General features: G+C 45.7%; 1 protein-coding gene across 5 annotated transcripts in view; it reads left to right on the forward strand.

Moving 5' to 3' along the window:
- Positions 1-14519, forward strand: part of mast4 (microtubule associated serine/threonine kinase family member 4) — a 105243-nt gene that overhangs the window by 57704 nt on the left and 33020 nt on the right. For 3 of the 5 annotated variants that reach the window (XM_080847752.1, XM_080847753.1, XM_080847755.1), the window contains one exon: positions 1294-1374. The exons of the other annotated variants lie outside the window; for them this stretch is intronic. In XM_080847752.1, coding sequence (XP_080703878.1) covers positions 1294-1374 — 81 coding nt within the window. The remainder of the gene's footprint in view (positions 1-1293; positions 1375-14519) is intronic. 5 annotated transcript variants of the gene reach the window in all.

Raw genomic sequence — 14519 nt, forward strand, 5'->3', positions numbered from 1 at the left:
ACATGCACATGCACACCCACTGTTCACCACACCTTGCCTAATCACCCTGACAGTGCAGTGATCAGCTAGTCAGACTTCCCCCAGGGCTGTGATCAGTGTCGCTGCCAGACAGCGAAGTGCCCTTGTGGATGGGGCCTGACCACTGCCCAGTTACACAGCTGCCGCTAGAGCCACAACCACCACAACAACAACGGTAACAACAGCAGCAGCAGCAGCAGCAGCAGCAGCAGCAACAGTAGGGCTTTCGCTGTAAACACCCAAACAGCTAATTCAGGCTGCACATGCAGGCCACTTGCATCCAAAACGGATCCCTACTAAAAGGGATTAGACGCAGCGTGTGTCCTTTTCATGATCTCTAAGGTCACAAAGGCACATGTTTACCTTGCATTGCGTCAGTGCTCGTCTCACTATGGAGACCGAGAACTCTGCTCGGTGGACAGAGGGGGAGGGGGGGTGGCGCTTAAGGGGGGCTAGCTCAGCATTTTCAGGTCTGTTTGATTGGATTGATGTGGGTCGTCAATAACGACACAGGCGTCTGCCCCCAATCCCCCATCCCCCCGCCTGATATGACTTTACTGGCCAGTTCAGCCGAGCACAGCCTCCATCACATGCTGACGTTGACAAGCTACAACAGGCGTGCTGGACATGTCTGAGCACAATCTGAGTGTCAGGACATTGTTTACCTACCTAATGGCTGCTGCCTTATCTCAAATCTCAAAATCTGACTCCTCTTCCTACCTCCCCCTTGATTGTGGGTTTTTACATGTAACTCATGTGCATTAGCATAACCGCACATGAATTTGGTGAATTTCTATTCAGGTTTTGGGGTTGGCTTGGAGAGGGGGGTGGGGGTGGGGGGTGCGCACTTTTGCAGAAACTGCGTAGTGTTTCTAGTAACCCTTAAAGGAGCACCACCTGCTTCTCACCCCCTCCGGCTTCCTTTTAATGATCCACCTATGTGGATTGTTTTGGAGAGCTGAATAACTAGCTCCTCTCTGCCCACCAACGACCCGAGGATGCCTGTGGTAACATGTTCCCAAAACACCATCAGCTCAGTAAGATATTTAGTCAGTCAGTCAGTCAGTCAGTCAGTCGATGTGTTGATAAATAACATGCTCTGCTGCGTGATGCTGCATTGTGGTTAATGTATGCCAAGTAGAGGTATGTCTCTGCAAATGTGCTAGTTGTCTGAACCCTCACCCATACCCCCCACCCCACCCCACCCTCCCGTGCTGTCCAGGCGTCCATGCTGGAGAAATGACCATTTATGAAACTCAATTTAACTTCTTCCAGCCTCACTCCCAGAAGTCTGAGTCCAACTCCCACAAGCCCCTGCAGTCCTTGCAGCCCGCTGCACCACTTTCATTTTTGGAGGTAAGAGCGAGATGTTTCAATGTGGCCATCTTGTTTCATTTTATTTTTAATAAAAATTGGCCGACTGATTGGATAGGCACGGGAGCAATGCTGTGTGAGCTTTGCACAGGGTTCATAAAATCTTTTCCTTTTTTTGTGTTCATTTAATTTACTCATTACACATTGTATTTTATAGCTTTTAAATGAGGTTTTAGTGAAAGAGGTCACAGATTGTGTAATATTCTCAGTGAAACCCCTTCCCCCTGCCTCTCTCTTTTTGTGTGATCAGATTTTTCGCCCTCTCTTTTAAGTGTAAAGTAGGATTTGTTGCATTCACAATTGAACTCTTGAGCTGAAAAGAACTGCCAAGGGTCATTGTTTCCAGAAACGGTGGTTGAGGTGGAAATTTATGACGGTCTAAATCAAACCCTGATGCACACGGATGCAAAATCAAGTCTGTCTTTCTCAGTTATTTGTACGTCAGCTTGTGACTGCATTTAAACTCATTTTAATAAACATTAAAAATGGGGACGAGATGGATGAGAGAGGGAATTAATCACAGTCACTGTGAAGCACAAATTTATTTAAGATTGTTATTTATCCATGAGAGCAGTTTTACATGATGAATTTTTAGATGTCTCAAAACCACCTTGGAGGGCTTTGTGGCCTTGTGTCTGAGACTGACGGTTTACTCTGGCTCCCCAATCCCAGAGCCCTCTGCCCGGTCTCTAATGATGCCTGCTCAAAGCTTTTCACTTTGGAGATGGCCGTGAATCGGCCTTTTGTTCCAAAAATATGTATCTTTGGGTGTGCAAATGAACTGGGTCATGGAGCCTGAACTCTTTTGTAGTTTGCCATTTTGATTGGCTGGTGTTTATGCAATAGCGCTTTTGCGTGGCTATGGGCTTTTGATGTTGTGGGAATGGAAGGTCAGCAGAGTGGATGCCCTCTACGTCTCCTCTCTATAGTCGCATGGATGCTGAGGCCTCATAGCATGCACACAGTAGACCTTTTCATCTCGTTCTTGACAATGAAACTATAATGAAATAATCCTAAAGCCATTTCTGTGAGGTGTATACATTTATCTCTGGTAGAACGTCTTGACTTTGTAAAAGGATTGTGGTGAATCTTGTAATAAAAGTAACCTGATAACCTGATCCCCCCCGTGGTAGCATTGTGTTACAGGGCTGCCCCATGCATGCAAACTATCATATTTCATATTGCACTGTGCGTATATCTGGCTATGGTTCATTGAGGACATGGCGCTAATGGATCACAATTGCCTGTAATTGTAGTGCTGCTTACTTAATTGACAGGATCAACCTGGATATGGCTTTGCGAATATACTGAGAGAGCAGGGAACAGAACATTCACCATCATTATTTTAATTTACTGCGACGGGAGATCTTGGCAGGCAACGTTTTTCAACAGGAAACATTGATTTGACACCCACTTCTCCTCACCTATCATAGACCCAAACCTCCTCCATTAATTTTCAGTAGAATGAGCCAAGTCCAGTCTTGAGCGATTCTCATATTAGCCTCGTTACACTTACTTGCAATTGGAACAGACACAGGGTGTTCCTGAGTTCCCGGTGAGGCTCCTTCGCTCTCTGTAGCTAAATGTACTCAGCTACAGTAAAGGCCCCCTGGAAGGTAATTATTTTAAAATGTTTCTAGGTAGCTTGACGATAAGTTTATGGCCAGATAACACTGTTGCTACCTGACCACTACCCTACTGGTTATTGGCATTGCTGTGTTTTAGAGTCTTTGTCTTTATCCCCCCCTGTGTGTAAGTTGTAATTATTCTATGGCTCATAAAAATGTTGCAGAAAATTCCATTGAATTGAATGGGCCAATCGCGACACTCAGAGGGCTCTAGAATTTTTGAATTGAAGAGAGCAGGTTACTTCATTGCTATGCAACACCTACAACAATTTTTCTCAGTGAAAGTTCCCTACAAAACAGCAATAAAATCATTAAAAACAAATATTTGGAGAAATGTGTTTAATCATTTTGGCATCTAACCGTACAATAAGCAGGATAATGTATATAGTCTGCCAATCATTCTTGATAAGTAAATCCCGACAGACCGAACGAGATCCAAACAAGCAGCGGAGGGGTGTTGTATTATCCTGAAGGGATTGTAATTGCTGTGAGATTTTATTGCTTTGTTTACGAATCCTTGACATTTCTCCCTACTGTGTGTAACTTGTAATTCAATGGCTAAGTGGTCCTGGGAAGATCAACCTAAGTGCTCCTGAGAAGCAGCAGAACAGCAGAGGAAACTCTTCTTCTTTTGGTTTTTCTTCTCCTGTCTGTCAGTTTACTGGAAAGGGAAGAGGTTTCACAATGGCTGGCACTCTGAGAACCAGGATTATGTTGGAACTGTGTTTATATTCTCACAAGCCTGAGCCTAGAACTCCACAGCAAGGTACAACAGCAGCTACCAGAGAGGAGCGAAAACTGGGAAAGTCATAAACATGACCAATAAAATCCATGTTTATTTGCATAATAAAAATGAAGCCCAACAGAGCAAAAAATAGGGGAGAAAAACAAATTAATATCTAAAACAATAGGAAAAGGATCTGTCTGTCTGTCTGTCTGTCTGTCTGTCTGTCTGTCTGTCTGTCTGTCTGTCTGTCTGTCTGTGTCTGTCTGTCTGTCTGTCGTCTGTCTATCTATCTGTCTTTCTTCAAGAGGAGTGTGCAGCCAAGGATAAAAGCAACTAATCCAATCCAGTCCAAGTTCCTCATAAAAACAGCATCTGCCAGCTTGTCATACAGAAACATTTCAAACAACCAAATGACACCAAAGTCCCAGACGCAGTGGTGGAATGACACCAAAAGGAGCAGCAGAGATGCGAGACAGGGAGGGGTGAGGGAAGAGATACAGGAACCAGGCAGCACAGAGCGTACAACACATTCCTTCACAGAGATCCACACCTGAATCCACTTAGCCTAGTCTTAACTAGCCAGACAAAGGCAAATGGAAAGACAAAAGGAGAACTACAGAAGAACGCAATAAACAATCCAGACACCCAAAGAAACCAAAATTGTAAAAGAATAATGGTACTTTGGTGCCATTGTTAATGTTACTTTGGTTTTAAATATACAGATTATTTGCTTGTGCTCAAATCCCATTTCACCATATTTTCCCCTATTTAACTGATTTAAGTGAATTTGTGATCTTCATACTCACTATCATTATATCGTTATCTGTATTATAGTGAAATACACAAAGACCTTTATGAGTATATTCACACACAATCTGCTAAAGAAACCTCCTGCCTCTTAACCCCAAACATCCACGGGGATGATGCATAACGCCACTGAGGCCGCCCTTTGAGTTAGCTAATGCCTCAAACCCCTCCGGATGTAATTACATTGCTAATAATCTCATCTAGAGGGGTACAAGCGAAGTGTTAACGTTATTAATAAGAGCATTCATGCATAAATATCGTTAGTGTCTCAGGATAATGGGATGGTTGTATCTTCTCCCTCATTTTCAGGAGGTGACTAATTTTCGGAGTCACCGAATGTGTTTGCATTTCATAGCAGTCTCTAGTAACAACAGCCCGCCTTCTGATGGGGATTTATTTTAGTTTTTTTGCTTGATTTGTTTTGTTTGGTTAAAAGAAATCTGAGGACATTGATGAAATTGCCAAGCATGTTGTTCTTTTTGGTCAATCACACGTCCAAAGGAAGTAGGTCATCAGATGAGGGCAGGAAGATGAGCTCAGCGGTGCAAGTCACCTTTAGTCATGTGACCCGCCCGTGTGAATCAGTTGAAATACCCGTGTGCCTTTGAATCACCCTCTCTTAATTGGAGCACGGAATCAGAGCGCACACCCGTATTTAGAATGTGGTGCCGTCACACCACTCCGCAGAGAGTCACCTAGGGTGTGTGTGTGTGTGTGTGTGTGTGTGTGTGTGTGTGTGTGTGTGTGTGTGTGTGTGTGTGTGTGTGTGTGTGTGTGTGTGTGTGTGTGTGTGTGTGTGTGTGTGTGTGTGTGTGTGTGTGTGTGTGTGTGTGTGTGTGTGTGTGTGTGTGTGTGTGTGTGTGCGCGTGGCAGCCAGGTTGTGGTCTGGAGTGCACCCAGCGTCAGCAGGAGTTTGGAACTAGAGTGCTCACAAGTCATTTGCTCAGCATTACAGATAAGACCAAGAGAGTCATGAGACACCTTTACAGGGAACTTTAGATGCTGTGTGTGTGTGTGTGTGTGTGTGTGTGTGTGTGTGTGTGTATGTGTGTGTGAGCACACTTTATGGGATTTGTTTGTTTTGAAACTGACAGCTGTCTGGTGGTGCTATCTCAGTTCTTGTTTTTACAAAACGTGTCATCTCAAAAACACTCTGGCAACCACCAGCCCCCTTTCCCTCTCTGTCACAGTTAATGTTTGAGTGTTTCTCTGAATCAAGACTCATCAGGTAAGCTCATAGCTATGCGACAGGATCACGTCCAAACAATACACACACACACACACACACACACACACACACACACACACACACACACGCCTCAGTCATATGCTCCCGGGCTTGTAACTACACGCTTTCATAACAGACCAGGTTCTGCCCTCTTCCCCACTCCCCTTGGCCCCTTCCGCTCACTCATGCGTGCGCCAAGGGCTTGGGAGGTGGGGGGATGGGGCAACATTCAACAGCTAATTGTCAAGACCAGTGGTGAAGCTGGTGGGGGCACTGCCTGGCTTCATCTGTCAGCTGTCAAAGAGAAAAGGGAGATAGTGAGGGAGAGGGAAAGACGAACAGAGAGAGGAGTTGGGGGTGGGGGGGGGGGGGGGTGGCTGCTGCTGCTCTGTTCCCTCGTCTGTTGGCGTCATCAGCCAAGAGTCCAGATTGGTGGACAGACGAGCAGGAGATCAAAAGTGCGAGCAGCGAGCCGGACGTCTGTCAAAAGTCAAAAAGAAGGAGGAGACACAACTGACAGTGAGTGAGAAGAGACGGCGGAAAAATAAAAACCCAGCAAGGTTGCCTCATTTCAGAGAGCAGAGAGAGGACGGGGCATGGAAAAGCACTGGATTTCTACTTCAAATGGGGCAGGTATAGGAAAGCGAGCCCTCACAGGGATTGTCTGGAGGGTTGCCAGGTTGGGCAAGTGAGCGGAGCTGAATGCGTCGTGCTTCCGTCTGGGTCCCTGATGATGCAGTGATCTGACTCACTAAACTCCCCCCCCCCCCCCCCCCCGCTCAGGGTGGGAAGTGGTAGATGCCTGTTACATGATATGAAGCATGTTTCAGATGACTGAGAGAAGCGGCAGAGCAGTGTTCGGGATAGATGAATAGAAAGGGAGAGGGAGGGAGAAAGAGGAACTGAGAGAGAAGGAGTGAGACCAGGAAGAGAGACACACACACAAACACAAACAAGAGCCCGTGGAAGGATACTCTCTTTCTCAGCCTTGAAACGGATATTATTGTGTCGGAGAGAAAGATCGATAGAAAGCGAGAGAGAAAAGAGAGCGGAAAGGGGATTATGACCACTACCAGCGCCTGCTGGACTCCAAGGCTTTTGTGATTCAGGACACCCCCCTGAGAGGAGAGGAGAGGAGAGGACAAGCTGTCCCGCTTCCACACTCCAGCCTCTGTATGCCGCAGCTGTTTGCAGATGTGTCGGCACACGGCAAGTTTGGCTTGGACTGCTGTGCCACGGACAGGACCCACCGGGACACTTTTGGCGGACGGGCGGTATCACACCCTGGCGACACCAGGCGCTTCTCCTCGCCCGGTTTCCTGAGGCACACCGGCTTGCCGTACTGGCACGACTTGGATACCATGTCGGACGCCAGCTTGTGGACGATGCTCTCCAACTTTTCCATGCCACACTTCCTCAGCGGTGCTCGCCTGCGTCGCTCTAAGAGGTAACCAGAGCCTCACCTCCCCTGCTCTGCAGTGGTGTTGAGTTTGGGGATCTGTGTTGTCGATTATTCGCCCCGTCTCAGATAACAAGGGAAACAAATGTTTTTAAGAGAACCCAAGCTGTGCAAGAAGTTGGTCGCTGGCTTGAACAATAAGTAGGGTGTTGCTTGTCCATTGTGCATGTGATTTTCTTTACCCCATTGTGAAGTCGCTGTGACTGAATGAATGGTTGATCCTTATCGTGCCATGATTGGGTGGCCCATGCACCGTGCTGAGAGGATGTTTACAAACAGGGTTTTTAATTACCTCATCTTGTTTCCAGGGACAAAAGGCACGTTGAATGCCATCCCCAGTCTTTCAACTAGGTCAGTTGTCGCTAGTGACCAGGCACTTTAAACATTAACTCAGAGATAGCATTGCCTGGATTGCTGGTTTGTTTGTCTAAATGTCTTACTCACCTGGAATGATGAAGGGTTTTACTTAACCTCGCTTAACCCTTCAAATTGGGGTTACTGACCTCCCAAGCCAAGGACCTTTTGTGACACTAGTTTGTTAGCTGAAAGTAGAGTTGTCAGCAAACCAGTTGTGTGGCTGCTCGTGCACAGAGTCAGTGAGCTGCTTGAGCATAGAGTCAGCGAGCTGCATGTGTTACTGCATTGCCTTTTGTCCTCGCCATATTCATATTTTAAATCCTTGCCATGACCTATTTTATAGAAGCGAGGGAGAAGCTTAATGCCCCATGGATTTGCTTCATTGCTCGCCCGGCATGGTACAGTACGTTGTGTTATGCCAGTGCTCATCACTGTATTGCCATCGGATCTGATCCGATGAGGGGTCGAGGGGTTGCAAAGGGACACTTTTCACCAGTTAATTTCCAGTGAAAGGGATAGGAATGGCTCTCCTGATGTGTCTGTAATAGCTTAATTGTCTTTGAAGATTATTTGGGATCATTTCATCCACAGCTAATTTAAAGAGACGTCAGCTCCTTATTTAGTCCTCCTGTCGGATCTATGCTACGGATACTGTGTCCTCTTGTGAACTTTCCCACCCATCGACTGAGTCAAGCATTTGTGAATGACTTGACCTCAGCGAACTCTGCGTGAACCACTGTGTGTGCCCAGTCGTCTGTGGAAAATCAACACAATATGAGTTGATAATGGTTGCATAATCCCTTGCATCATCGCAGCACTTCGATAAAACTGTGATCTGCTATGATTTGACCCTAATAGAAGGAAACAAGTATCCCAGAATGCATTGAGCTGAGCTGCGGTCTGGATAATGAGAGCTGTAGCATTGGGAATAATCTTCTGGCTCCCTTCATCCTACTTTCTACGGGCCTCTTTCTCTTCCTCTCCTTCTTTGTGTGTGTGTGTGTGTGTGTGTGTGTGTGTGTGTGTGTGTCTTTCTCTTTTTCATCTCACACTTCCCCTGCCTAACAGTTTGTGTATTTGTGGAATTTGCTGACGTCAGTTCACCTGACTTCACAGGGCTCTGAAGTTTAGCCCAGAGAAGAAAAGCAATCAGACGTCCTGATTTATTATTTATTTTTTCTCCTTGTAGACACGTGAAGAGATAAGAGAAGACCTGTGTCAGGTCTGGCTGCCAAAGTGGAAGCGCTTACAATGTGAGACAGCTATTGAAAGCCTCATGTAAATATGCCCCAAACAAATAAACCGCTTTTTCTTTGCGGCCCCTGTGCTTTCATTACTGGGGGATGAATAGCAGGGAAAGATCGTTGTGCCGACTCAGCTTCTGAATAGCGGGATGGAGATGGAGTGTGTGCATGCATTTCTCTCCTTCGGTTCTTCGTCTTTATTAGAATTCATCGCTCTTTTTATTATGACACGATTATGCTTTGGTTATTGGATGGCAATGCCTATGAATTTTTGTTGTCGTTTGCAGGGAATGGAAACAATAATGGCCCAAAAGAATAGTCTCTCTCTTTCTCTCTCTTTATTTGTTTCTCGTTCTCTCTCGTTTCATGTCTTTCGCTCTGCATCGTAGATTTGCGCAGATCCAGCATGGAAGTCTTCCAAGGGTCCTTGCATGCGTCTGCACCACGCGCTGTATAGATAGAATGCTGGCCTACTTCTCCCAAACATCGCTGCCAAAGGCGCCTTCCTCTGTCGTGTCTTGCTTTTAAACACCATTTAAACACAATTGCGGTTTATCCTAATCAAAAATTCACACTTGCAGCGTAGCGTTAAGCCGACAGAGGAAGGCTTGACTTTAAGCGTTTCGGCTGCGATAGTGGACTATCATTTCTGGTGTGTGACCTCAATAGATGGGAACGTAGAAAAAAGGACTACAGAACAGTGCGTTCGAAAGTCAACTTGTACATTTGATGTTTTTATGGTGTGAAGAAAGGGCAAACAGCAAAGCCGTTTTAACTCGTACACGCCGTGTTTATGTGTGTGTAATTGGTGAGGGCATGTATTAATAGACAGTTAAATCTGATCCCTGCTCTCTCTCTCTATCTTGTCACTGGGCACCTGTGAACCGGATATTATTCACTTTACTGCGGTGATGAATGTTTAACGGCCTTGCGAGGAGGACGGTGCTCAGATTGACGAGGAAAGCGCTGACCTATTTGGCGACGCAGCTGAGAGTGGGGCTGTATCATATCTGGCCCTGCATGTGGCCCAGATCAGCCCCTAATCTATTCCCATAGGTGGCTTCTGTCTGGGAGGGCACTGTTTCTGCCCTGCGCCATGAAGCAAGAAACGGAAGCTTACGCCAAAGTTCTGCCAGAACTCTTATGCCGGGTCATTAATTTATCCGTCACCACCTGTCCAATAGACTGTTTGCACTTACCTTTTAAGTAGACTCCAGTAACGTACCTTTTTGATGCCTTCAGTGTACTGACACGTTTGATGTCTCGTACTCAACTTTCATTCTAATTGGACCATCATGGATTCAATTGTCAAATGTATTACTGCTTCCTTAGGCTTTTCAGGTAGAACGTTTCTTGGAAAGCCAAAGAATGAGAATGAGCTCAGTTATGGATTGAACCACTGAAATGTTCAGTAGTTTATTCTGTCCTCAACGGAGGATTCCGTTTCCCGAGGCTGTTTTTTAGGTTTTATGGAAGGCACACACCTTGCCATAGTTACAAGCTGTTGCTTTTATTGTGTTGGTGTAAAAATGCAGAGGATGCAGTTTGATGGTCCTGACATAAACAGCACACTTACGCATGACTTATTCATTTACACTCATTAAAATGTCATGAAAGATGGAAATGATGTCAAGGATGACGTATTGGTGCAGGGAGAGCAAGTACTGTACCTCCAAGATGGGCCATTCAACTGGTTGTAAAAATGACGCATTGATATCACTCTTGTCATGCAAACATGTCATCTCTGTTTTGACTTCATCCATGCATTCTCATAATGCATTATGTACATATGTTTTTTTAATCGGTGTAAATTGTGAGGTAAACTGAACTTTGGCACATAATGATCCTCTTAGAGGAGCAATTAACAAACAAGTACCTGTTGTAGGCCCCTCACAATCTGTTGTGTCTGACCTTCCTGGTTTCTGTTTAGAGTTTCAGTTTGTATCCACTAAATATTAACTATACAATCCATACAACTAACCTAAATGATTTTACTGCATAACATTAGTTATGGCTTGCCTGTCCTTATTTGAGACAATAATCCTTGTTTACTCTAATAGATCAAAATGACACAAAAAAAGACTTTCCCCACACTTTGGTTAATTATCTATGAGGCTTTTTAAATTTTCATACATCCAGTATTTCGTAACCAACCAAACTCAGGCTCCATCTGTGATGATTTGCATAGACAGCCCAGGCAGGTCTGCCTTTCTCTTTAAGCAGCCCTGTAACCTTTAAAGCCGAAGAAGATTAATCTGTCTATCAGATCAGGACTCGCTACCTCTGATACCAAGACTGCACAGTGCCTGAAGGGCCGATTCAGTGCTGGGCTTTGGCATCCATTATGAATGTGTTTGCTGCTCTCACTGGGGGACATGAGGCCATGATGGATAGACTTGGAGACAGACAGGGTCGGACCGTTAGTACACCAATCAGAGCTAGAGACAGGAAGAGAGAGAGACAGAGAGAGATAGAAGGTCTGACTGTAAGTATACCAATAAGAGTTAGAGACAAAGGGACAGAGAGACAGACAGTAAGTACACTTATAAGAGCCAGAGACATAGGGACAGAAAGAGAGAGACAGGGAGAGACAGACATACAGTAAGTCCACTAATAACAGCTACAGACACAGTACCGGGCAGGAGAGCGGGGTCTTGGGGCAGACATTTAATGTACAGTGAGACAGCTTGTTTATAAGTAATTTAGAAAGTGCCATATAGCAGGCCTCCTGTATGCATTTGAGGATCTTCATGTATTGCTAACTAATGTCATCATTCAAACAAATTAATGATGTAATCATTAGAGCACGTCAAGAGATTTTTCTCCCTTGAAGAAGATGATGATTACAACAGTAATGATAATAGTAATGAGAACTTGTCTAATTAAAACGGACAGCAGATATTAATTTGTGAGCGTGTCATGCTATGTTGTCAGGGACGGGCATTCTCCAGCCTCGAGAGGAGAGGAGAGGAGACTCACGAGGGCTCTGCAATGTCATCCATATGCCCCTCACACACACACACACACACACACACACACACACACACACACACACACACACACAAACACACTCTCACACTCACACTCGATGCCATTCAGCGATGGCTGTGAAAAAGCCCTGAATCGGCAGCGCTGCTGCGTTTGTGGTGACGTGTGTGCGGGCTGCCTGAGCTCTGACTGTGCTGTCTCTCTCTCTCTCTCTCTCTCTCTCTCTCAATCTCTTTCATCTCTCTCTCTCTCACTCGTTCAATGACTGCTGGCCGTCCCCATACTCAGCTGTTGCAGTGCCCATTTTCATTCAGGACCATCTCTCTCGTCTCGTCTCCTCTCCTCTCCTCTCCTTCTGTCTCCTTTTCATCTTCTCCTAAACTAAAGCAGTCATGCCTGCTCTCTTTTTCTCACTCTTTTTTATTTTTTATTTTAACCCCCTTTACCATCTCACCAGCAAATCTTCCTCTCTCGCTCTCTTTCTCTCCCTCTCTCACCCCCACTCCATCTTTCTCCTCCTCCCTGTCCTGACCACAGCTAATGTGATAATGTTTCGCTGTAGATCTATGAAGTGGCGTAGCTGTGGTGCTCGTGGCCCGTTTGATCACATTAGCTGCCTCCGCTGCGCCTGACCTTGCCTGGGACTCGGCAGCTTTCTGCTTTTAATGCGGCTGGAGGAAGAAAAAACTGCAGCCTGCATCAGAAGCAGTTGAAGCAGCAGCTCTCGGGGAAGGGCTCGCTCGAGCTCTGCAGCCCTGACGAAAAACTAAAATACAAGCTAAGCCTGTGTGTGTGTATCTTATTATTCCAATTTCAATAACTACATTTTTGTGGATGTTTGAAAAGAAAAAAGCTCATTCATGTACACACACACACACACACACACACACACACACACACACACACACACACACACATATGCTTAGTGTTTTTGGAGTGGAGGATGCTAGGGTGTCTAGTAAGCTGCCCAGCTAAGAGGATCTGTTTTGTAAGCGGTAAGCATATCATTATACAGCTACGCAATAGCTGTCCTTCACTCTCAGCCGAGGTTGTACCTGCAGGGAGTACAGAGAGAGAGAGAAAAGGCGTGCAGGAACACGTTTCGGAGTACAACGTCATCCCCCACCCTCTCCCCTCTTCCCCTGCCTCCCCTCCCCTCCATGCATTTTTGGGGGGGAGCATTCTGGATGCATCCGCAGCGTTTCGCAGAATATGGGAGAGTGTATGAGCATCCGGGCGAATGTGGCCATCCTTTGAGGACGCATACACAGTGACTTTGATGCAGTACCTGGGCAGCCATAAGTGGTACAAGCCGTGGAAGTGGACAGCGAGACGGTACGTTAGCGAGTGTTCCTGCAGAGGAGGAGAGGCTGCACCACTCGCATTAAAGATGACCTTGTCTTTTTTTTTTATTTGACTTGCACTTGGCTTTGTTCGTATGGTAGGATTCAGAAGTTTGACTGGAATTTTGAGGTCGATCAGACAAGACTCACAGGGAACATGTTTGTTAATATCTTTTTTTTAAACTATAACCATAAGATGGTTTATGATTATCAAATGTGACTAATTGAAATGTAATTCATCCTCACCTTGTGGTCTCTTCAAACATGTCTGATTTTGTCTCGTATAACCTTAATCATAATAAAGTTTGAAGTGAATATATCCAGCATACCGACATGGCATGTGTTGCGGTATACGGTGCCCTGTGTCAGGTAATCATTCCTGTACTTGTGAGAGAGACCAGATCACATCCCATCTCCCCCTTTAATGGGTCAAGTTACTTTAACACTCCCCCCCTCCCAATCCCCACTCGCCACTTCCCCCCTCATCATTTTCATGCGAACGCGCTTCTGTTTACCTCAGAGTAATCAGCAGTGTTTCCTTCCCCCCCGTGTTGGCAGCGCTAGCCGCAGCCAGCCGGTGTTCTTTCCGGTAGCACTACCACGCCATGTCTGCCGTTAGTCCTGACCTTGCATGACACATTAGTCTGTCTGTTAGTGAGCAAGTGAGTGGATGAGCGAGTGGATGAGTGAAGGGGGGGGGGGGGGGGGGGGGGAGGACGGCGGCTTGTTTAATAATCCACAGAAAAGCCTAATCTCCCGGGCAACAGAAGCTCTAATGAGAGCCATTATCATTATTAATAACTGACTAATGTCCTGGGAATGGAGCTGATTTTTTTTTTGTTGTTTTTTTTTCTTCTTTCTTCCCCCCTCTTCCATAGCAGTGGTTATGATGAGGCTGTGTTGATCTCTAATCTTCTGGATTCAGTGCATTGATGTGTTTGAATGGACAGATAGCAACGAATGATACAGTGCAGTTCTGTCTGTTAAATGACTGTTCAAGACCAAGGCAAAAGCTCAGGGCTTCTCTTTTTGTATTTTCAAAGGGTCCAAAGTCAGTACGTAGTATATAGTAAGTTATGGACACTGTTATATGGGAAAGTTGTGAATCTCTTAGCGCAGCCGGCAAGCGAAACAGACCATTTAACTCAACCTTATTTTCTACCGAGAGATATTCCCATTGACAGTCAGTGCATATTAAGCAGTCATGTCTTTTACAGAGTTGAAGTTGATCAAACGTGGTTGGGTGAGAGGATCTATCATTGACCTCTAATTCGCAGCACCGATAAACAGTGTGTGCAGTCCTGAACCTCACACTGAACTGCAGCAGATCATTTGTCCGGGTCCTG

The sequence above is a fragment of the Sprattus sprattus genome (genome assembly GCF_963457725.1).
Source record: "Sprattus sprattus genome assembly, chromosome: 11".
NCBI lineage: Eukaryota > Metazoa > Chordata > Actinopteri > Clupeiformes > Clupeidae > Sprattus > Sprattus sprattus.